The 23218-nt window shown below is 48.7% G+C and overlaps 1 protein-coding gene across 5 annotated transcripts in view; it reads left to right on the top strand.

The window, feature by feature from the left end:
• The window catches only part of Csmd1 (CUB and Sushi multiple domains 1), a 1515607-nt gene extending 1493753 nt beyond the window's left edge, over nt 1-21854 (top strand). For 3 of the 5 annotated variants that reach the window (XM_087210084.1, XM_021248184.2, XM_021248187.2), the window contains 8 exons: nt 2081-2192; nt 3459-3638; nt 4865-4909; nt 7559-7720; nt 9630-9742; nt 10417-10504; nt 16295-16427; nt 18784-21854. In XM_087210084.1, coding sequence (XP_087066210.1) covers nt 2081-2192; nt 3459-3638; nt 4865-4909; nt 7559-7720; nt 9630-9742; nt 10417-10504; nt 16295-16427; nt 18784-18943 — 993 coding nt within the window. In that variant the 3' untranslated portion in view covers nt 18944-21854. Of the gene's footprint in view, nt 1-2080; nt 2193-3458; nt 3639-4864; nt 4910-7558; nt 7721-9629; nt 9743-10416; nt 10505-14276; nt 16428-18783 lie in introns of those variants that run through there. The other 2 variants (XM_021248185.2, XM_021248186.2) reach the window with 2 other exon arrangements.
• The last annotated feature ends 1364 nt before the right edge of the window (nt 21855-23218 follow it).

Raw genomic sequence — 23218 nt, 5'->3', positions numbered from 1 at the left:
TAAAGCTAGTTAATACTGGACAAAAGCTCACAAATGAAAGGTAAGGAAGCTTGACATGCAGAGTTCTAACCATTTTTAATAATCCAGCAACTTGGGGCTCTCTGGCAGTGTGGCTTTGAAGCCAAAGTTGGATATGCGTACTCCTTTCAGTGTATGGATCCCGTCAATTTAGAATCAAAACCTCCCTCCCTCAGCCACTTCCTCCCTTCTCTCAGAGCACCAGCGTTTTTCTGTCTCACCTGTCCGGGTGCACTTTGCTACTTCCTAACACCTCTGCTGGCTTCTCTTGTAGGAAGTTCTCACGGCGAGTGATTTGTTGAATCTGGCCCATTTTGTATTATATCTCAGATATGGCCTTAAGTTTCAGGAAAATGCTTTATGGCAGATAAATATTTAATGGCGAATATCTAGGGACACTGGACAAATCTCCATGTGGATTTGTTCTCACAGACTCACTCAGAAGCTGAGAGTTGAGCACGCCTTCTCGATGCTGTGCCCCTGAGTGTGCACAGCTCACAGTTAGTGCACCTGTCCCAGGGATGAGTCCTGTATCTACTGTGAGCTGCTGTTGGGGTGCAAAATCCCTCAGCCTCTTTGTGACAAATAAAACTACACTGTCAGGAATGGCAGCCCAACAGGAAGGCTTGGGGATGGAGTAACGGGCAGGGACTCAGTCCCAGCCAGCTCCCCAGCAGGTTTCTTTCTCTGTTACAATACCAGTCAGTGTTGAAGGGGCCTTTGCTCTGCGGTGAGTGCATGTGTTGCTCGCACAGAGGAAGCCTGGTTGGTGTGGAACACCCAGTCCTGAGATGTTAGGGAGCCAGGTTAAGGACTTGGCTCCTTTCTCGGGTGAGAGGAGATCTGGCTCCGCAGTTGACCAGGAAGGGCGCTGTGGTCTCCCCCACACTAAGAGGAAGGGGCTCCCCCTGCCTCCCTGTGCCTGTGTTCCCAGGGCTTCCAAATGAGGGCTCTGTGTTCTTCCAAGGAGGGTTAGTGGGTGCCATCCTTGGTGGGGAGCTGGAGCCCAACCCTTACTCACCACTGAGTGTCAGTGGGTTATTGACCTGAAGCTGAGATGCATTTGAGTGTCTTTTCTTGTAAGTCTCTGCTTCTTCATGGACTGTCAGGAGCAGCCCATCCTGTTATCGTTCATGTGATTCAGCCCCAACCATTCCCCATGCTGTGCAACAGTTCTCCCCAAATCCCAGGGAGGCTGGAGTTGCTGTGAGAAGGCACCGCAGAGAAGGCAAGGAGCTCCCATGGATTCTCAGAGCAGGGACAGGGTGATCCCAAGTCTTAGACTCTCACTGGGTCCCCAGCAAGCTGTGGGGCACCATGGTGGGGTCTCGCAGAGCACCCCTGGGTCTGAGGCTGCCCTTGCTGCCTCGCTGTGTTCTGCAGTTTCTGTCCACCTCGCCTGCTCCCCTGCTCCGGGTGGGAAGGGTAATGGATGACTTGGTGCCCTCAACACTGACCGACCACAGCTCATTCTCTGAAACAGATGTTGCAGGGCACTGGGAATCTCCTCGAAGGTATTGCCAGGTTAGGGACTTAGGCAAAGAGCACACAGGCAACTGCAGCTCACCGTGGTGACAGCAGCAGCCAGTGCCGGGCAGTGTAGGACATTCCTTCTTGGAAGAGCGGCGAGGGGTGCAGAGAGAAGCGGGGTACAAACAACCGAGAAGCAAAGGAGAGCTCAGGAAGATCCAGCAGGGAGGACCCCAGACATTCAGAGCACAACACAGACTTCATAGATCTGAAGCAGCAGGAAGATGGAGTCTGCATAGTGGGTTAGACAGCAGGCGCTGGGGAAGTCCGGGGAGAGCAGCAGAAGTTATCGTCTAATAAGTTACCAACTGCCTGAAATGTAAACAACAGAAAAAAGGAAAAAGAAATGGATAGTCACTACAAAATGAAAAGAAAATTCTGAAAGTGCAGAGAAATGCAAACTGCGTGGCGTAAGGCAGTACCTCTAACACGTGGCCAGAACGTGTACGCTGACCCACCTAGTCCGCGGAGAGCGAAGTGAGGACCACACAAGCTTGCACCCCGGCCTGGACACCCTTGGGTCTCCCTACAGGTGGGCAGCACCGTCTTCTTCAGATGCAGGAAAGGCTACCACGTCCAAGGCTCCACCACGAGGACCTGCCTGGCCAACCTCACCTGGAGTGGCACGCAGACGGAGTGCTCACGTAAGGCGGGCCCACGCGAGCCTGGAGCTGGGGGAGGAAGTGCATACCTCCAGGGTGGCAGGAGGGCTGTTTGCTTTGGGTTTGGTTTCCTAAGCTGAAACGTTGAGTATTCCTTGAAGTACAGTGCCTAGAATGGCAGCATCAGCAAGGCCCAGCTTGGTGGACACACTGGTCCTCGGCACCCTCACTCTGGGCTTGGGTGTGCAGGAGTCCACTTGCTGACCCGGGCACTCCGAGCAGGGGAACTGCTCAGGGCCGGGCAGGCTCTGACTGTCCTGCTCATGTGCTTCCTGGGTCATGTGATACATCGGAGCAGGAGAGTAAATGTTTAAAGTGCAATTTTTGCTATAAATTTGAACTTCGTAAGAATTGATCATTTGAATAAAGATTAAATTTTACTTTGTATTTCAATCATAGAAGAAAAAGTTTTGCTTCAATGGCTAGTAAATCAATAATTCATTTCACTTGCTATTAATTCAGTGAAATATTGTGCCTCTACTATGGTAAGCATAAAATGATTAGTAGGTAGATAATTATTTCAATAGAAAATTATGATTCTCGGGTATTTATCGTTATTATCAGTTGTGTAATATTTCAAAGTCATTTCTACATCACTCACTGCATGTACATATTACATATACAATGTAGTGCTCCCTAGAAACTCATTATATTGAAAATTTTAAAAGTAGCTAAATGGTAAAATACTGACAATACAAAAGCAATTACATTCACCATTTTAAAATTATAAACTTGTTTTATAAAAATCTGCCAGGTCCTTTATTTCAGATATATATATATATAGGAACTTTATAAAGAGTGAAATTGAGATATGAAACAACTATTGCAGTGGCCTTTATTCCTAAATTACGTGTTTAAAGAATCTACATTATGTCAGTTTTGTACACATGAAAGCTTTTCCGCTCACCGAATTGAACCCTGACTTTACTTGTTGCCACCTGAAGGAAATCAAGGCCATCTGAAAACGTTTTGCCTGGATGTTAGCTGATAAGACTGACCCCTGAAGTCCATTTAACAGACTGCTTGTCTGGATTGTTTATCAGCATGTTCTGTTTATTTTAAGCTAAGATCTCCATTTTGAATCTCTGTACATCACTGTGTGTATTCTATGTGTGTATAAAATCATTAACGTCATACCCATTGCTGAATTCTTTCAGTGTATTTATTCCTTAGGCTCAGTTTACACACTAACACTGGAATGAATGAGTTCTCAGCCTTTTGTAATGGAATAAATGCTGTTTTTTGCAGCTCACGCCTGCAGGCAGCCAGAAACCCCAGCACACGCAGACGTCAGAGCCATCGATCTGCCCACGTTCGGCTACACTTTGGTGTACACCTGCCACCCCGGGTTTTTCCTTGCAGGTGGATCTGAACACAGGACATGTAAAGCAGATATGAAGTGGACAGGGAAGTCCCCCGTATGTAAAAGTAAGTCACTGGTCCAGGTGTGGAAGCACACCCTTCCAGGCCAGGGGCCAGTGTAACCTGCCCTTGGGCAGCAGGCAGGTGTGAGACTCATGAGTGAACGGGGTGGGGCCGTCCTCACACTGCCTGGACACGGTCCATCTATGTGTGCATACAGTTCAGTGTCTGGTGCGTGGGGCAGAGCTAAGTGGTGTTGGACTATGCTATCCACATATTAAGCCAAAGAGAAAGCCATTTGGTTGAAGAAAAGCATTCTGAGTTAAAACAAAATAATATAAAATATATTTTCAAAAATGTATTGCTTAAAAGTGAAAATGGATACATAAATATCACCAAGTATCTGAGAATATATAAATTAAAGTACCTGTGTCATTTTTAAGACCACAAGCTGTTTGGTGGCAGAACATAAACTCATGTGTTCTTGATGTTGATTCTGTTTTTTAAATTACAAAAGCCTCTAGCATGGAGATGGTGCACTAATGACTCACCACTTCGTGTGCTTACGCATGAGCGTAGTGAGCTGAAGTCAGATTGTGTGACAGAAGCGTCCCAGGTTCCACCCAAACAGAGACGACACACGGTTCTGAAGTGAGCAGGCCCTGTAGGAGAGGACTGGTGATTTCAGCTCCAGGCTCCCAGAGCTGATTTAGTCACAGTTCTCAAGTTAGGCGATTGTCACATACATGTTTCTCTTGCCCTTCCCTGTTGGAAGTAGAGGAATATACGCTGTGAAGCATAACACTCTGCAGAGGTTTGATGTGGATCTGTAAAGTTTAGATATTGTAAATGACATCTAACGTATAGGCCATGCCAGGCACTGAACAGACACTGATGCTGTTCGGCGTCAGCCTTCACTCGGGGTGGGGAAGGCCAGGGGGCCGTGACAAGCTTCTGCCTGTGGGGCGTCACCTGTAGGGTGAGGCAGCCGCCTGGCAGGATGTCAGCAATGGCCCGCGCCACCCTCATTTTGAAGGCTCTCTGTTGTAGCACCTTCCGTGGAGGCGCTGCAAGGGCACACCCGGCTCTCTGCGGAGCCAGCCCCCCAAGCTCGCAGGAGGTGCTGCTGCTGATACACGGGTTTAAATGCACACCTATACCATATTCATATGTAAAATCTCATAAATATTCATAGGACAATCTGGAGAAAGGAAAATTGCTTCGACTTGACATTTTTTCAACCTTATTCAAAAAATGTTTTTGAAAATGATAATTTGTCTTTTTACTTGTAGGTAAAGGAGTGAGAGAAGTTAATGAAACAGTTACTAAAACTCCAGGTTTGTATACCAGAACAGTTATAGATTTCAATCAAATGAAGTGGCTTGTTCTCTACTATCCTCTGCACAATGAACCAATTTTTAGTCTTTGGATTTCCGAATCCATTCATCCGTGTCAAAGTTAGCGTTTCAGTTTCAGACCTCGGTTTCTTGCACCTCAGTGGAATTTTAGTGGGAGGATATCACACAGGAGCAAAGCCCTGGGACTGACTGGTCACCATTTGCCATATGATGCCCTGTGCACTGGGGGCAGAAAGGGACACAAGTGGCCCAGCGTGGTACGACGGAGAGCCTTCTAAATAGGGTTGCAGTCCCTCCTCCCACACTCGAGGCACTGGCCAGGACCATGGCGGTGCCTTTTGTCATCTGAGCAGTTCAGTGGCGACACTTCCACTGATTTTCCAATGTCTCTGGTTCAGCCATCCATCTAAAGGGCTGGCATGGGCCTGCGAGTCTGGGAGGCCTTGCTAAAGGCATCAGAAGGGTGGATCCCTGCTCCTAGGGTGAATTTCCATACCAGAAATCATCTGGTGTAGCGGACCCGTGGCATGAATTTGGATACTATTTAAATAACAGAATGTATCCCTAAATTATATTAATTTAAGCCGACTGTCTTTTTTTTAAACCAGAAATAGTAAACTTTATAAATAAATGATGTTACTTGACTAGCATTTTTCTTGTTTGGATTTGAACCCAGGATTCTTAGACATAAAACTCTATTTTAGCATCAATATAGAAATAATATTTGCAATGCTATTAATTCAGAATGCTGTGTTACACATTTAATTCTTAGATGGGGCAAAATGTACCAACACAATCAGAGAAATCTCTCCAGAATACACAATGAAGAATAAAACCTTTTATATTTATGAACTGTTTTCTTTAGATATTACTCAAAAACAAACGACAGAAATCATTACCCAGGCAACACTTTCTTCAATGGAAGAAAACATGTTTGTTTTTGATGTTGTTGTGTTTCTTTTTCTGTTTTTATTTGCTGCTTTCCTGTTTGAAATACTGCAATTTCTGCAAATGCTTCTCATAGGCCCATGTGCTGTTATCAGTGTGTCCTTTCTACCTCTCTCTGAAGAGAAGTGTTAATTAGATGTGGTTCTTTATCAACCGTTTGTTGCCACCTTATACTGGCACTACCAGCAATCACTCAGATGCCAGGACCCGGAAGGATGACCCCCACCCCCTGACTAGTGGTCATACTCTAAGCCGGCGATACCTCATCTCCCCAGTGAGGCAGGCCCATTACTGCAGCGCATAGGGAGCGTGATTCAGCAAGGAGCCGAGCACACACTTAAGATCTTCAGCTGAGTGTGTGTGTTCTCACTGGGCAAAGCAGGTAGACGTAGCTATTCATTTTAGCCTCTAAATGAAAGCATTTTAATTGGGGTCCCAATTACAGTGAGGGCCTCTCTACAGCCACTGCTGTTGACTGAAAGTGTTTGATGTCAGTAATTCATAAGCAAGTGCCTGATGTGTCAGCTATTTGTAAGCCAGTGTTGGTTTATCAGTTTTCAATTTACCCAATTTTATTACTTTTGCTATCTTTGTCAGCCAGTTGGGGCTTCTCAAAGGCATGGGAAGCCACTGACTCTGCTTTTCTTGGGCCCCCGTGGGACGACCATTCAGGCAGAAAGGGACCTGTGGCCCGGGGACACTGCCTGAGACTCCACCATCACCACTTTCCCTGGATTACCTAGAAACACATATTTAGGGCAAAACAAATCTTCATCTTTACCTAGCAACTCAAAGTGCCCGGACCAATCCTACTTACCGAGGATCGTGTCTGAGTAAATGGCCTGCTCACCTCGGGAGGCAGAGAGAAGGAGAACTTCAGTGGAGCCATTGATTTAGATTTATTTGCTCATCATGCTATGCACCTTAAATTAGTATTGTGAAAATGTTCACATTGTATACACAATTACTAGCAGAGATGTGGAAAACAAATTTAATTCTGTCCGTAAGTTAGTGAATGCAGGAGAAAATATCTCAGTAACCTGCACATACTGCTGCCCCAGAAACACCTTACATGTTGAAAAGACTGTGACTTTCCTGTCTGAATCTAAGGGGCGTGTACAAAGGGACAGTTATGGGGGCCGCATGTGCGCGTGTTGACGACGGGCAGCTTCCCCAAGGAGGAGACCGTGGAGACCGGGAGAGAGAGGCTGGTAAGGCGCCCTGGACAAAGGGCAGCCTGTGCCTCCCAGCCCGACCTGGGCCTGTGGAGGAGAAGGGTCCTGACCGATGACCTGCCTAGCCCTCATGAGCACCCTGTGCTTCTGCAGTGTAGACCTGGATGTCCCGGGCGGCCATGTAAGTCCAGGGCTCGGTCTGTTCCTCTGGAGCACAGTAACTACCAGCCTGCTCTGGCAAAACTGTTCCCCATGGCCCCTGGCCCCTGCAGGAGGTGCACCTGCCTCTGAAATGCGTTCCCGGCAGCACGGATGTCCACGTGCATGCCGTGGTCATCGCCCTGCCTGCTTCTCCTGGGCCTCCACACCTGAGGAGGGGACAGTGCACCAGGTTACTGCGTGGCCCGCACTCCCTGAACAGGGCTGTCTATGCTTGCTGCAGTTGAAGTTGTCTACACTTCGCACTGTGTTTGCCCTAATGCCCGTCTATCCCCTCCTCCCACAGTTCCTTCCGATGTATTTTCCGTCAATTCAGTGTGGAAAGGGTATTATGAATATTTAGGCAAGAGACAGCCTGCAACTCTGACTGTTGACTGGATCGACAGGACCAGCAGCAAGGTGAACGTGACCTTCAGGACAGCCCCGCAGGTGCAGCTAGAGCTGACAGGTGAGCCCCCTGTCTTCCCTCCCAGGTCACTCACTCCTGCTTTGGGGACACAGCACGGTGCTCCTCACAGCCGTGGGGCTCAGGCTCTGAGCCTCCTGGCGGCTGAGAACCAGCCCAGAAAAGCGGAGGAATTTCCTCCAGATTCTGTGCATGCCACTGAGTGAGGGTCTGGCGTTTATATTCAGACACTCTGTTCCCAAGCTGTTCTTCGAGTCCTCTAGCTTAGCTCATGTATTCCTCCTGAATTAATAACATGACAGTGTGAGAAATGCAGCAAGCTCGGGTTTACGTGGCAGACCTGTATCTGAAGCACTTCACGTGCATTATCTCTTTCAATCCTGCGGAACTCCTAGGAGTTAAGTTCCCCTATTGTGTATTATAATGAATTTTTAGAAAGAGGAACAGAAAGACTGTCAGTTTGAGAAAATCAATCAACTTTCCAAAGTTTTTGGAAACAACCGAAGGCTGTGTGATGTGTGGAGGAAAGATTTGAACTCAGCAATGAGAATCTTGAGCCCACACTAGAAGCCCTCAACTTCACGTCTTTTGAGTGATTTTTAAAATCACCGCAGCTCTTGTGGCTGCACAGTCCCTTCCTAACTCCCTAAGGTCTGGAATTCCCCCAGACTCACCGCAAGACACAGCCCTGGGTCTGAGTAGTGAGAGATGCCACTGTCACCCCTGTGTCACTGACGAGGGGCAGGTACCGGCCTTGTCTGTGGCCCCAGGTCAGGCGGCTCCACTCCTCCCTGTGCCCTTACGAGGGGAAGCAGCCCTTCCCCTGGCAGTGGACACAGCTGTTTCTGAGGGCGCCAGAGCTCAGCCAGAGCCTAAAATCTAGCTGTGCATCAGGATGCGCTGGGGAACTTTTTACATTGTTTAAATTCCTTAGTCTCACCCAAGTGGATTGGATACTTCTTCTCATCAGGGACCCAAATTCTTCCTCCCTAAAGGAGATGCTGCAGGGGGCTGTGGGCTAGGGACCCTGTGGGTCAGTGTGGGGATCCGGGAGCACCTGGGGAAGCGTGTCAAGGGGGAGGGGTCCCGTCGGCCCCAGGGGGCGCAGGCCTTGGGCTGTGCCTCGGTGAGGAGGGAGAGGAGCAGGTGCTGCTCCAGGCCTGCCACGCTGCGCCCTGGTCTGCTGCCTGATCCGAGTTAAACTCCTGGAAGGCCCGTTAGGTTCCCTCTGCCTGAGCTGCAGAACCTGGGGTGGAGCTGCAGAGGTCAGGAGGGTCCCCGGGTCGGGAGAGGTGGGTAGGTGGCACAGGGAGCTGCCCTGAGAGCCGGCGGCCCCAAGCTCCTCCTGGTCCGCGCAGCGCGTTCCCTCCTCAGTGGCCAGGGAAACCTCCTGGTCCTCCACTTTGCTGTGCTTCGGTTGCTCACTGCCCTGAACCTCCTGCTTTCCCTGCGCGGGACACAGTGGTGCAGCACCATTTGTTCACTGTCTGTTTGCGTGTTTATTTACATCCCGCTTCAGTGGGGAGTAACCGCACGCGCTGCTCACCCCAGGTGCCTCCTGGCCTCCTCCCCTGCAGCTCCCCGGAAGGGCACTCGCAGGTGTGACCCTGGGCCACTCTGCCCCACTGGGGCCATGGCGCAGGTCCGCTCTGTAAGCAGCTGCGTTTTGAGTTTTGGTATTGAGCTGCTTTTCCTACTCACTCCTGTCCTCAGAAGCAAATGAAAACCCGGTGCGAAGTGCAGGGTCTTTTCAGTGGCAGAATTGAATACGGGGCCCTCTGCTCCCTCCTGTGGGGTGAGGCCCACACCCACTCAGGACAGACCCGCCCACAGACAGGGACGAGAAGGGAGCTCGGGTATTCAGCAGGGAAAGGCACACGAATGAAGCCTCGGGGCTCCGAGCCGTGGACAGGTGCAGCCGCAGGGACTGAGCACTGTGATCTCTTCGCAGGGGTCTATAAGAAGGAAGAGGCTCATTTGCTGCTGAAAGCTTTTCAGATGAAGGGCCAGGTGGACATCTTTGTGAGCAAGTTTGAGAACGACAACTGGGGCCTGGATGGCTATGTAAGTGCTCGGCAGCAGCCGGGACAGAGCGTGGGTCTCCTCGCTCTCTGGGGCCAGGGCGGGCCAACTCTGGAGGTCCCAGCGGAGGAGGCGCACCTGCCCCTGGGGGACACAGCGAGCCCAACAGCACATCAGCCCCACTTGCACAGCAGCGGGGAGCAGCCTCTGACCCCAGAGAGAAATCAGCGAGGGCGCCGGGCTGCCTCTAGTCCCCGTCCGCAGCAGCAGTGCTCTGCAGCCCTGGGAAACAGGCTGAGGGTTCCACAGAAGCCACTCCCCGTGACCGCGGGAGGGGGAACACCCCCAGTCTCTTCAGGGGCATTACCTGTGTCCAACTCCCTCTGACAGGGCCACCCAGCCTCACACAGGGTACGCAGGCCGGGGGCTGTGACACAGGGAATTCGTGGACTCGGGTGGGGTCTACCTCAGGAGGGCAGCTGCCTTGTGGCGCTAGCAAAATGTGCTGCCATTTAGGGGCATTTGCATAAGTTCCTTGAGGTTCGCTTCTGTATTGATCTCCAGTTTTCAACTGTAGATGTTTCACCCAGAGGAGTTTGGAGCCATGCAACGTGGAGCCCATGCCGTTAAATCTGAGCCCTGAGGGTTACCCTGGGGTGAAAGAAGAGTTTACAACTCTCCCTCTCACAGGGTCTCTCCCTTTTCCTGCATACCAGGTGTCCTCGGGACTGGAGAGGGGAGGATTCACTTTTCAAGGCGACATACATGGGAAGGACTTCGGGAAATTCAAGCTGGAGAGGCAAGGTGAGCTGTCCTCATGACCTTTTTAAGGTGAATCTCAATTTGTCCTTCAAATGATGGTGCTGGGAAGACGTGGAAAGGGTGCAATCCCAAAAGAAACTGGCACAGGGACAGGAAGGGTGGGTGGGTTTAGGACTGGGTGAAAACAGATTCCTTTGAAAAGAAAATGGACAAAAAGCTGGGAACAGTGCAGTGCATGTACTAAGCAGAGAACTAATGTCCCCGTGACTCTACCAAGAAGTATTTAAAAGTAAGGATGAAAAACAAAGATGGAGTTAAATTTAAAATTTTGTGAACTCTACTACTCTCAGAAAACTTGAGTTGTTAAAAGTTGAAAAACAAAGTAATTAAAAAGTGACAAGTAAACCTATGAAAGATCTTCAAAACACACACACACACACATGACAGCAAACTTAATACTTTTAGTTATTGGAACGGCAAAGTTTTACAAAACAGTTGTGTTGTTAGAATAGACTCCAGGATTGTAATTTGGTGGTGGTACAGCAGACACGTACAGCTCTGCAGTCCTCTTCCATCCAAGAATCCTCTCTTAAAATTTTAGTCAGAGAAATAGAAAATTGTCCTTTGCGATATTCAGGTAAGTTTGTATCAAGACTGTCAAGTAACTTGTACACTTAACACATTTGTCATGAAGGAATTGCTTCAGTGAACAATGTTCCCCAATGAAATGCATTAAATAGGAAACCATTGATTCAGACTGAGGCTCCGGGATTCTGGACTGCATGTGGAGTGGAGAGATGCCCGTGACCTGCCTGAGGAAGAAGTTTCCTCTAGACAGACAGAGACCTGCCTTCCTTCTTTGCATCTTTCTCCACCGTCCTATTTTTATCTTTGGGATAGAGAAGGAAATACAAGGAGACAGTCACCGGATGTCCCTCCCTCCCGTGCAGTGACTTCTGGTGGAGAGGGCTTTCACACGCACGGAGTAAGCCCTGCACTTTCTTTATTTACTGAACAACCAGAGGTCTGTATTGTGCCTTCCTAAATGGCTCAAGAACGTGGTAACATAGCCTACATTACAAACATTTTTGTGATCAGAATCCTCCTGAAAATGTTGAATTCCTTTACACTTTATTCTCGGGATGCTACTAACGTGTTGACTTTAAGAACAAGACGACTGCCACATGACTATGGTCCCAGGGCCCTCCAGAGGCACAGGAAGTAGAACCATGCAATGCTTATCACTGGTGAGCGAGCGCTTTGCACAGGACTTCTTTGCATGACTGGTCACCAACCTGTATATCAACACTCTTTATAGAAACAGACCACTTGGACCCAGAAAAAAAATGAATCATAAATGCCCGACCTTCATCATTCCAAACTCAGCACCATTAAGGAGAAGACCTTTAAATTATTTCAGCAATGGCTGAGCTAGTGCTTCAAAGTGGATGATGTTAGCTCTAGTTATAGAATAGAATGCACTCACTCGGGCCGACACTAACCGCGGGGAAGGTTTTCCTTCACTCTGAGCAGAATCCACAGTTGCTTGGCTCCTTTCTCCCTGCAGCATGTGCCCTGGTAACTTCAGGACAGTGGGTGGATGTGGAAGTTTATTCACCCAATGAAATGACCAGAACCATCACTCTGAGGGTGGCAAAAAACCTTCGCATTACCCGATTTCTTTCTAACCCAGTGAAACACCAGCTTGTGCTAATAAGTAATCTTCCTTGTCCTGTGATCATGAGTTAACTGTCAGGAAAAACAATTTACTTCACAAAATCATTTGAATCCCACGCCAGGCTCAGATCCATCTATTTAGGGAACTGTGTTTAACGCTTCAGAAGCCATCATTCGTTCAGCAGTGGTGGCTAAAACCTATTGTTATGGATAAAAATAGACCATGTCTTAATTATCTTCAGTCAGTAGATAAACTGGAAAAAAAGTTGGTTATCATTCAATGAACACTGAAATCCAGTTAATTTGAAAGACAAGCTTAATGGAAAACTTGTGTAAGAAACTCAACATAAATTGCTTTCCCCATTAAAATTGAATGATTCCTCCTCCTCAAGATGACAGAAAATCTGTGAAAATCATGAATCTGATAATTTACTTGCATCCAGACTGAATAAAGGACTCCTGACTCCACAGTACTGAGACAGATAAGCAACAACAAGGCAGAGGGTCTGAACTGACTCTGCTCTGAAGGTGTGCACATGCCCAGTGAGCCCATGAGCAGTGGGGAGCATGTTTGTCACCAGGGACCCCATGCAGGCCTTTGGAGATCAGTGTCAGAAACCGGAACTGCCATGGCCAAGGATGGTGAGGAGACAGAAGCCAGACTTTGCCCGTTAGTGTAAGGTGGTATAGCTGCTACTGTGGAGAGCAGTCTGGCAGTCCACAAAACCATCAAGCATGATTTCCACAGACCTGGCTATCCCACACCTCCATGTCCAGCCAGAGGACTGCAACTGCATTCACACAAATGCTTGCACACAAATGTTCCCGGCAGCTTTGCTTCAATAGCCCGAATGCGGAAACAACACTAGTTTCTGTCAACCAGTGGATACAGGAAACATGGCAGATCTCTACGAGGAGTTGCTCAACATTGAAAAGGAACAGAACACAGATACCCACTATAATATGAGTGCTGTTTGCCAACACGGGGCTAAGGGCCGGAGGCCGTCTGTGGCATAACTCCTTTATACGCAATGTCAGAACAGGCCGACTTACAGAGAAAGTTGGTTTGTCATGATCTGGGGCTTGAGATTGGATGAGGAGTGACTGCTGAGGAATTTCAGGGTTCTTTGGGGTCTCAGTCAGACCATGGTGATCATACATCTGTAGATGTTCTGAAGAACCCTCAAATTGTGTGCAGTGATGTGTGTGAACTGTGTCTGATGTGCATTTCTTTTGACAAGAATTGGCCTTTTAGAAATTGAAAAGCTTCGCCTATCACACGGGCAAAGATGCTGGTCCTCATTCTCAGGCGACGGACGCACACTGTGCGGAGCACGGTGACTTCCCACGCAGTACTGATGGTGTTGAGAAGGGCTGGCACTGGGAGGCACAGCAGGAGCAGGAGAGAAGTGGGGACAGGGCAGCAGCAGGGGGTAAACAGTGCCCCACGCCCCAGGTGCCTCTGCGATGACCCTCGGGAGATGAGGCTGGAACATGCCTGGGCAGCAGTGCAGAGAGATTCGGCCAGAGATAGCAACACTCAAAGGTGCAAATTCCGCCAGGCAGAAATTCCACTTCGAATTTAGCCCGTGTAAGCTTCACACCCACCCTGCAGGACAGAGACAGGATCTCACTGCAGTGTGATAGAAAAGACAGGAAGTGGCTGAAATGTGTGGCAGCAGTAGACTGGCTGATGGTTTCTGGTATATCCACCAGTAAAATACTATACACTTTAGAAGAGTAAATCTCTCTCATATGTGCCCATGGAAGGACCTCAGAAATGTATGGCTAAAGTTGAAAGACTGCATAAAAAGTGAACATATGGTCTTTTTGACTTTTAGAACTATGTATAAGAGAGAAAAGGTAAATAATCAGATATAGTATATCAAGGGAAGGATATTTAAAGCAGCCTGTTGTCCATAAAGGGTAAGACTGGCATTCAGGGCAGGGCAGCTTCGTTGGCCCCTGGATTACCCCTCAGACCATTCAAACAGGGTCAAGTTGGAATGGACTGGAGCCTCAGATGTAGACTCTGTTTGGTCAGAGGTGCTGAATCTGTGTGATGCTGGGTTAAGGGCGTGTGGTCACTGAATCAGTACACAGGAGTGACTGGTTTGGCATCGCCCTCACCCTGTAGTCTGAATAAGATAACAGGGCAGAAAGACGCATCGGTGGAGGTCCCTTGTTACCTTTGCTGTCCTGTGTGCGCCATGCTGTTTCTCCTCTGCAAGGCCTGCTTGCCATCCCTGCCTTGGAGCCAGCCGATGATGGACTGAAGCCTCTACAGACTGTGAGCTAAATAAACCCCTTCCCCTCCAACTTTGGGTGTTGGGTATTTTGTCTCAGCAACGAGAGAAAAAAACTAACAGACTCATTTCAGAGTGAGTCTGGCTCTGAGTCATAAAGATCTTCCTCTGCGTTGTTCTCTGTCATGATGATCAGAGTTACTAAAGGAAATGGAAGGGTACTGGAGTGTGTAGGTATTGCCAAGGTAGAAACTTCCCTCCCCTTTGGAACCAAATCCTGGGCACCCTGGGCTCTGACTACAGGGCGGGCTCCAGGGTGCAGGAAGGAAGCCAGCGGAGAGAACCCCTCACCAGGGAACGTGGATCTCGCCAATATGGGTCACAGGCTGGGCTTTTCTCTAAGTACCTGAGATGCACTGATTTGGTTGGTTCTTAGTTATGAGGTTAGTACCCTTTGAGTGGGGACCAATGCTCTTGCTTTTGGACCTTGACACCCTGTCACTGGCTGCCACTGCTGGCCCTCTGCCCCGGAAGCTGCTGTCCTGGCTGGAACACAGGGGACACTTGCTCTGGACCCCAGGCTTGGGCCCCAGGTAGCCGTGGGGACACAAGCTGAGCCTCTGTGGTCCAGCATCTCTCATCAAAGCCAGTGGCTGGTTAGAAGCCTCCAGGGGTGAACAGCCCCATGCCTGTCCCGGGCGCTCAGAAACCCTCCCTGCATGACGGCCTGGGAGGAAAACTGCAAAAGGTCAGATCCATTACAAATCCACATCCAACTGTGAAATGAGAAATGGTAATAGCCATGCATCTGTTGAAACAAAGGGAAAATATATCACCTCAAAGGTATGTGAAAATTCCAGAATTTTGATATAAACCGTATTTTAAGGTTTAAATATTTCATTATTCCTTTGCATTTGTGGTTTCTAAAAATAAACAAGGCATCTCTTTCAATTAGACATTTTATAAATTCTGGAAATGTACTTTTAAAAACTAGACCAGCTTGTCCACAAGTCTGCTAAGTTCAGACAGCTTCAGTCATGATTCATTATACGTATGCATTAAGTGACTCCATGCAATTAGGCACATACACTTCAAAATCCTACTTCCTAAGTAGGCTCAATAGCCAGCCTCCTTCTTTGGTAATAAACACTCTTGTATAAATGTTTGTTCCTGTGAATTTCCAGCGTCTACCTGTGCCACCAGGACTCAAAGTGTCTCCCTGCAGGTACAGCCTGTTCGTCAAGGACTGGCCCTCTGTGGCATGTGGGGTGCTCACACCTGCCTTCCCTCCTGGTGGGCAGACAGTGTGCCTTAGCATCTTCAGTCTCCACTTCGAGTGTGCGTCCTGGCCCCTCCTGGGTTCTCCTTCCAGGATTTCTAAGTGACCTGCTGAATTTTGGAATAGACCTAAAATAAAAGCAAATAACATTTATATACTCACATGCAGAGGATTCACACCTGTTACATAGAAAACTGGGATCTTCGCATAACTTCAGTGACTGATATTTTGCAAAGTCTGGCCTTAAGGCAGGAAGAAAGAACCATTACTACTGGTTTCTGTATATGGACAAAGGCTGATTTCTGTTAGATTTTTTGCGAATAAAAATATCAGTAACTAAAAACAAGAGTCAAAATGTTTAGTGACCCATTCACCTTTCAGGCATTGGAAATTGGAGACTCTTTCATAGGATTGTTGAGTATTAGCAAAGAATAATCAGAGGTTTGCTTTTTTATCTTGGTCATTAAACTGGATATTAAAATCTTTGGAAAGGAGTTCCAGTTGGCTCCCTGTGGAACTGAGCCTCCTACTTCTCATAGCATTTACTTATAAAATATGATTTACTTATGAAATGATCATGTTTAAGCAGAGGACAATACCTACAAAAGAAATCTTCTTCTTCTCTTCCAGATCCCACAGACCCTGATCAAGACCCTTCAAATCATTACCACGGCACCAGCAGCGGCTCGGTGGCAGCCGCCATCCTGGTTCCCTTCTTTGCTCTAATCTTATCAGGATTTGCCTTTTACCTCTACAAACACAGGTACTGCACAGCGCCAGTGGTCTGGGGCCTCTGGTGGGTGGTCTGGTTGCTCCCACTCACACGCACCTGTCCCTTGCACTGCTGTGCAGCATTCACTCTGGAATTAAGCATGTGCTCGGGGTCTTAGTGGCAGTTTGGCCTTCATGTGTGTTTGTCTAACTCTGGCAGCAGGGCGCACCTGAGCAAGTGGCCTGGGGAGAATCTGTGTGTGGTTGAGGTGAAGGCTGAGCCGTGTCCCCGCCCGTCAGGAGGAGGACAGCGTGTTCACGGGGCTGCTTTTAACTCAGTCTCTGATTTGTGCAGTTTGACTGACTCATCCTTTCAACAGATAAAAATTGACATTTTAATATGCACTAAATAATATGTCCCATCCCTTGCAAAACTGTTCTGAATATTTATTTGCAAAGTCTTATCAACTGAAAAGTAATTGGGCAAAACAACTTTTATGGAATAGATGTTTTCTTTGGGGTTAACTGGGATACAAAAAAATAGTTGTGGAGGAATTACAGGGTCCTATGACATCCTTTGGAGGAATTTTCCAAATTGCTCTAAAATACAATTTTGAATAATCACATTCCCTACAAATACTGCCAAACTATTATGATCCCTGGAATAATGTTCAAGTATCTTAACTGGGCCAAATGTTTCTATAATGTACATATTTCCACTTAATCCTGGTTAAAAACAAAACTAGTGTGGACACAATACTTTTAGTGCCTATGACAGAGCTTCTTTAAATATGTGCTTTCTTACTTTAAAATATATAAAATGGCATTAATGATCCTCCAGACTCATACCGCATCACCTGCTGTACGCCTGTCTTCTTTTGCCTGTGATATGCAAGGCTGGTATTTAAACCCATAACCCGATGACTGAGCTGAGGTGGCATTTACAGAATTAAAGAGGCCCTGGTTCACTCCCTGGCACCCAAGAAATAAATAGACATTAAAAGTGAAAAGATAGATCCTGAATGGGGCTGGGGATTTAGCTCAGTGGTTTCGCCGCCTGCTGCACAAGTGCAAGGACCCGAGTTCAATCCCCAGTACCAAGAAAAAAGTGAAAAAGTGAACCTGCACTAATACTTTTTATCTTGAAGAAAACTATCCCATGTACACAGGTCTAGGAGACCTGCCCTTGAGTTTCTTCCCCCGCCGGTGTGACTTAGTAAAGCTCAGCGTCACCTCACCGGCTTGTCCAGTCTGACGCTGTTCCTGAAGTGCTTCTCTTACGGGGACGCAAACTAAAGGCACGTCTTTTTCACGTGTCGGTCCAGGTAACATGGCCCGGGCGACTAGATGCTAGGGACTCATAAGTCTGACCGCTCATCTCATCGTTCCCCACCCCAGGGAAGGGCCTAGCCCGTGGCAGCACCTTCCCACCTTGTCATCTCTCTGGCCCACCGGGTCCTCTGCATCCTCCCGGGCCTGGACCCTGAGCCAGTGGCCTCCTCACCCATCCCTGTGTGCTGGATCCGGCTCTGCCCTGTGGAGGAGGCCAGGCCTCCCTGGGTCTGGCTGCCCCAGGTCCTTTGTCCCCTGGCAGTCAGAGGACAGGTGTTCGGAGGCACCCATGTCTCCTGTGTCTTTTTCTTATGAACAGATTGCACCTTGAGAAAACTGACTAGTAAACCACTCAACCAAACGTTTCTTTACATCAGGTATTAAGAGATACTTGTGCCAGTGTACTTATTGACAGGATTCTATTTCTAATGCTTGCTTTATTTTCTTATGTAATTTATTCCTCTGCAATAAAAAAGAAATCAGCCAGAGTAGATACGATCAGATCTTTTCTGTCTAAAATCCTCTAATGCTCAAATCCTAGATTATATGCTAGAGGCTTCCTTTGATCAGAAAATAAAAAGACATCCTAATAACAATACGGTTTCTTTCCATAAACATTCATTTCTAACTCACCAGACATCATGTCACACAAGGTAGTGACATGTCGGTAGTGCTGGGCCTGGAAGCTGACAGTCTAACCCTGAAGAGCAGGCAGCCTGAAGTACGGTCGCCTTGCTGCTCGGCCCTTTTGCAGAGAAAGGAAAAGCTCTGAGACTTCACCCGCGGCTTAGCAGCCGTAGAAGGGCGCCCATTCCCACATCCACCTGACTGCATCCTTTGAACTTCCTGATTCCTTAGGAGAACCCTGGAACACACAGATAATGCTTTGATTTTGGAAGTTGCTGTCATTTTTAAGCCCTGTTTGTAATTCTAGCCCAGCTGGAAAGCCTCGCCCATGTCCATGCTGTCCTGCCTCCGCCCCGATGCTGGCGGCCGGCTGGGTCCCCACGCGGCCCTGGCTCTAAATGCGCCTGCTGCTGCAGTCAGTGCTAACTGTGCTTCTCCCCTCCCTCTAGAACAAGACCAAAAGTTCAGTACAATGGCTATGCTGGACACGAAAACAGCAACGGACAAGCTTCCTTTGAAAACCCCATGTACGACACGAACTTAAAGCCCACAGAAGCCAAGGCCGTGCGCTTTGACACGACTCTGAACACAGTGTGCACGGTGGTATAGCCCTGGACGCTGCTGACTCACAGCCATACCTCTGAAGGACAAGCAGCCGCTCCTCTGGTGCCATAGACCAACTTCCTTCTACCCTTGCTTTGCCGCAGCACCTCGTCCATCGTCCTCTGGGGTCCACGTGGCGGGAGCCTCCCTACTCCCACTCCGCGCAGCAGTCTCCTGAGGCCCAGACCGAAAGCGTGGATTTCTAACGCGTCCGCTGGGACCCAGGCATGCTCCGGGGAGAAATCTGAGTGCCGTGACACGCGAGCTCCGCGCCTCAGACTCCCGGTCTCTCTGTGGCTGGGTGTCATTCCATGCAACCTCGGGGCACGCGGAAGCATCTCTGGGCACGGTGACAGCACAGGGGCACCACCGTCCGTGTGTTAATTTTCCTTGGAGCCCCCACGGACACGGACGCCCGAAGAGAAAAAGAAAGTTTTCTTGAAGACACCTTTCTAACAGACGCACACGCCTACGAGAGCTTCACTCTGTCCTTCCTGAGACCCAGCAAGCTTTGAGGACCTCACGGCTCCCGAACGTTCACCGTGAGGGACAGTCGCCAGTTTCCCAGCCAGCTGTTCTATTGCAGAATTTTTGATGCACAATTTTTTGCACTAGGGTGTTATGAATGATTGAGTAAGATTCTAAAAATAAAAACTATTCACACAGGGTTCATACACAGTATATGTTGTATATAAGCCTCCTTCATAGTGTCGGCCACATATCCCACCATCGGTTCAGCTGGAGTGTAAGGAACAGAGTACCTGGACACGCCCGGGACAGACTTTAAGGGGAAAAGCAGTACTAAAGAAATTTATTTTGTTATTGCTTCTACTAGCTACATGTATTTTTAAATTCATTGGAGATGTCCAACAAGAACAACAGAGGCCTTTCACTTTCCATGTTTGCTTCCTTTCGGGTCATCGTGGCCAGGGTATTGTGTCTGATGTACAACTTCCTGCCAGGCAGTTGGTCACGATTTCCATTTGCAATGTACAGATGTGAATAGTAATTTATTTTAGGTAGCTCACGGACCTGTGGGTTTTAGCTCATAGCCAAGCCTTCTCTTTTATGTCACTGTTTCCTTTCTTTTTCTGTGACGTCGCCCCCTGCTATTGCATTGAAAGATGGTAACCTCAGTCCCTCCTCATCTCAGTGGAGCTGTCTAGGATTGAACTAATGTCCCTCTGGAGGAAAGGCAAGATCACACGCTCTCCTCTCATGATCATCTACTTTATCCTTTTGTTTCATGCTCTGGAGTTCCAGACAGAGGAGCATTTCCGTGATTCTGTGAGCTTACAGCTCATTATAGGCAGATTATGCAGCATGGAATGAATCAAACAGGTCGTGCTTCCCAAGCAGATAAAATTTTAAACACATGGATAGTGGTGACCACGAGAATGTTCTGTAACAAATTTGAAGTGAAGATCATGTTTATTTTTATTTATAATTGTTTGATAAAGGTATTTTTGAACAGATACGCTTATTTTGTTATTTGATGCTGAGGTACATATCCCACACCATGAAGGGTCCCCCTGCACATCCCAGACCTGCTCCGCGGAGCACCAGACATAGCCAGCCTTGGTTTGCTATGTGAGGATGCTCACTCCTAGATCAGGATGGGAGCAGGCGGCTGTGAGTGCAGGAACTGCAAGTGACAGGGAAACCAGGAGCCTGCCAGGAGACCAGCCAATTCTGGAAGTCCACATTCTGTTCTGAGTGTCCTGTAGGCCGTGTCCCTGTCTCCTTCGATGGGCACCAGCTGCCAGGGGACTCCCTGCCCCCCCCTGGTGACACCTGTGCCTGAGTCCACGCTGCTGGGCTCCACGGTGCTGTACTGAACTCCAACACTGTCTCGGCAGAGCACGCCCTGGGGACCCTTCCCTAGCCTTGCTGGGCCCATTTGGTGAGCTCCGTGGGAGCCACCCCCTAACACATGGTGAGCCGATATGGACAGCAGCGGACGGAGTTAGGGGTCCGTGGTGTGCAAGGGAGAACAGGGTCATATACAGTAGGTGTATATACACACACACACACATATATATATTGTACATATCTAAGTGTGTCACTCCGACGAGGTGCAAACTGCTGACTTGAGAGTCTGATCGCCTCCCTGTCCCGCGTCCCCGCCTTGCTTGCTGGTCAATGACAGGTGTGTCCTGCAGTGCTGGATGCACCCACACACAGGAATCCACATGTCAGCCTAGGATGGAGTCCCGCGTGTGCAAGGCCCGTGGGAGCTAGCTGTCTGCCCCCACCACAGGTGCGGAGCTCCGGGGAGGACAGCCCGTCCCTCCCAGGTGTGTGAGGTGTCTCCCGTGCCCCCTTCCGGTCCGCAGACACCGCCCACCAGGAGCGCAGAGTGGGCGGCTGGGGCGCAGTCCGGGCTTCACAGCTGTGCACACTGCCGCTTTTCCCCCACATCTCGCCTTTCTTCAGGCTAGCTGCAATAATTTTTCTCTTCTGTAAAATATTTTGTAAACACCAACATAAAAAGCTGTTATAAAAAGGGGAAAGAAATCCGGCGTCAGGATCAGGAACCCAACGCACCACCACGCCCCGCCGCCCACGCTGCTGTCACCAAGTAGGTGCAAAAGTCCTTTTTGTACAGAGATATATTTTTTATGAAGAATTTGTAAAATTATTAAATATGCTGTAATTTTTTGATTAATGTAGGTAAATTGTTAAAAAAATAAATGTTTTTACAATACAAACTGTAATTTTCCCAATAACGTAAAATGTACCATCTCTAGCTGATTTTCAGTTCCAGTCCTATTACCCACGTATTAATATTCAAGTGGCCTGTTAAATGAACAGTATCTTTTTTGTCAAAGCATTATAAAGAGAGTGTAACATAGCCTGTGCAATGCCACCTATCTTTAAAGCAAATCAGAGTTCTAATTAAATATTTAATTTTCGATTTCCACTCTTCTGCGGCTTTATTTTAGCTTTAATGTGCGCACGCCAGTCGTCCCGGGGCGGGAGGTGCACACCCATGTGTGCTGAGCTTGGCTGTGTGCAGCGGAAGTGCCCCGCTTTCCCGAGCCTCCGTCCTCGTCTTCATGATGAGCAGCACACTCGCAAGGGTCCTCAACATGGAACGTCCTGGTGAAGTCTGCAGATTTCTTGCTGGTTTGCATTGAAACCCAACATCAGAAGCATGGTTCTACAAGTCCTTTTGCATGTGGGAAGTCTTTTTGCAAACTTCCCCAACACTGACAAATGGCGTGTAAGGGAGTCGGAGCCGTGTCTGACAGCATATCCAATAGCACGGAAGGAGCTGCTCAGAGGGGCATCTCATCGCCCACCCCAGCAGCTGCCAGCCCCCTTTCCCGGGCTCCCGGACCAGCACGGCCCACAAACCCAATGTCTTGCAGAGAAACGGAGTGAGCTATTAATTTCCCGGGTCGAGTTAGTACACCATAAAGGACAGTGAAAACCGCCCCACCCTGGCTTCAGATGACAGAGCCCAGGCATCCCCTTCTGTCCTTGTCCACTGGGGCCTGGCCCATGCTTGGCTGCCCACAGCTGAGGCCCGGCTGAGCGCAAGACATCACTGTCTGGGGCTGCAGAGTGTTCATGGCGCTCCTACTCCGGAGAGGCAGGCTTCATCATTTTTATAAATTAGATCAAGAGGCAGAAATTCAGAGAAGTTCATTATCTTACACAAAGAAATGTAGGGTAAGCTAATATCAGAGGTCAGCTTCCTCTTGTTATGAGGTTCTTCTTTTACAACAAAAATCACATTCACCCATTTGACAATGTGCCCCGTGTGGGAATTAACCTTTCTCTGAATCTTTCTGTCACTCTCCCTTTTCACTTGGTAAACACCAAGGATCCCAGGAGAAATCAAGACAGTTTTTGCTTTAGTGCCCCCAGAATGCACGGCACGCCCTGGAGAGTTATGGGCAGACCTGGAGCTCGGGCCTTGTCACACACAGGGAGCACAGGACGACAGCACCCTCTTCTTCAGCGCTGCGCCAGTCCTTCTGGAGACCTGGCGGACCTGACACCCTTCCCCTGTCTGGAAGGTCTGTTGTGGACTGAATGCTGCATGCGCCATAGGTCCTTCCACAGCCTGAGCCTGAACCAGGTACCCCGCAGCACCACACGCACGGTTGTGGAGTTGTTCAAGTGCCTATGAGTTCGACACAGACTTGCGGTGGCCCCAGCTGGCGACGGAACAGCCTTACCGCAGTCTGCTCGGAGCAGGGCTTCTGCAGAATACCAGGGGGCTCTGACTGGGCTCTGCGTGGTGGGTAGGATTCCCCAGTTATTGAGTCA

This window comes from Heterocephalus glaber, unplaced genomic scaffold (assembly GCF_053883595.1).
Source record: "Heterocephalus glaber isolate CG9 unplaced genomic scaffold, H.glaber_assembly_v1.0 deba00001104, whole genome shotgun sequence".
Lineage (NCBI taxonomy): Eukaryota > Metazoa > Chordata > Mammalia > Rodentia > Bathyergidae > Heterocephalus > Heterocephalus glaber.
This window is presented reverse-complemented; position numbering and strand designations above follow the sequence as displayed.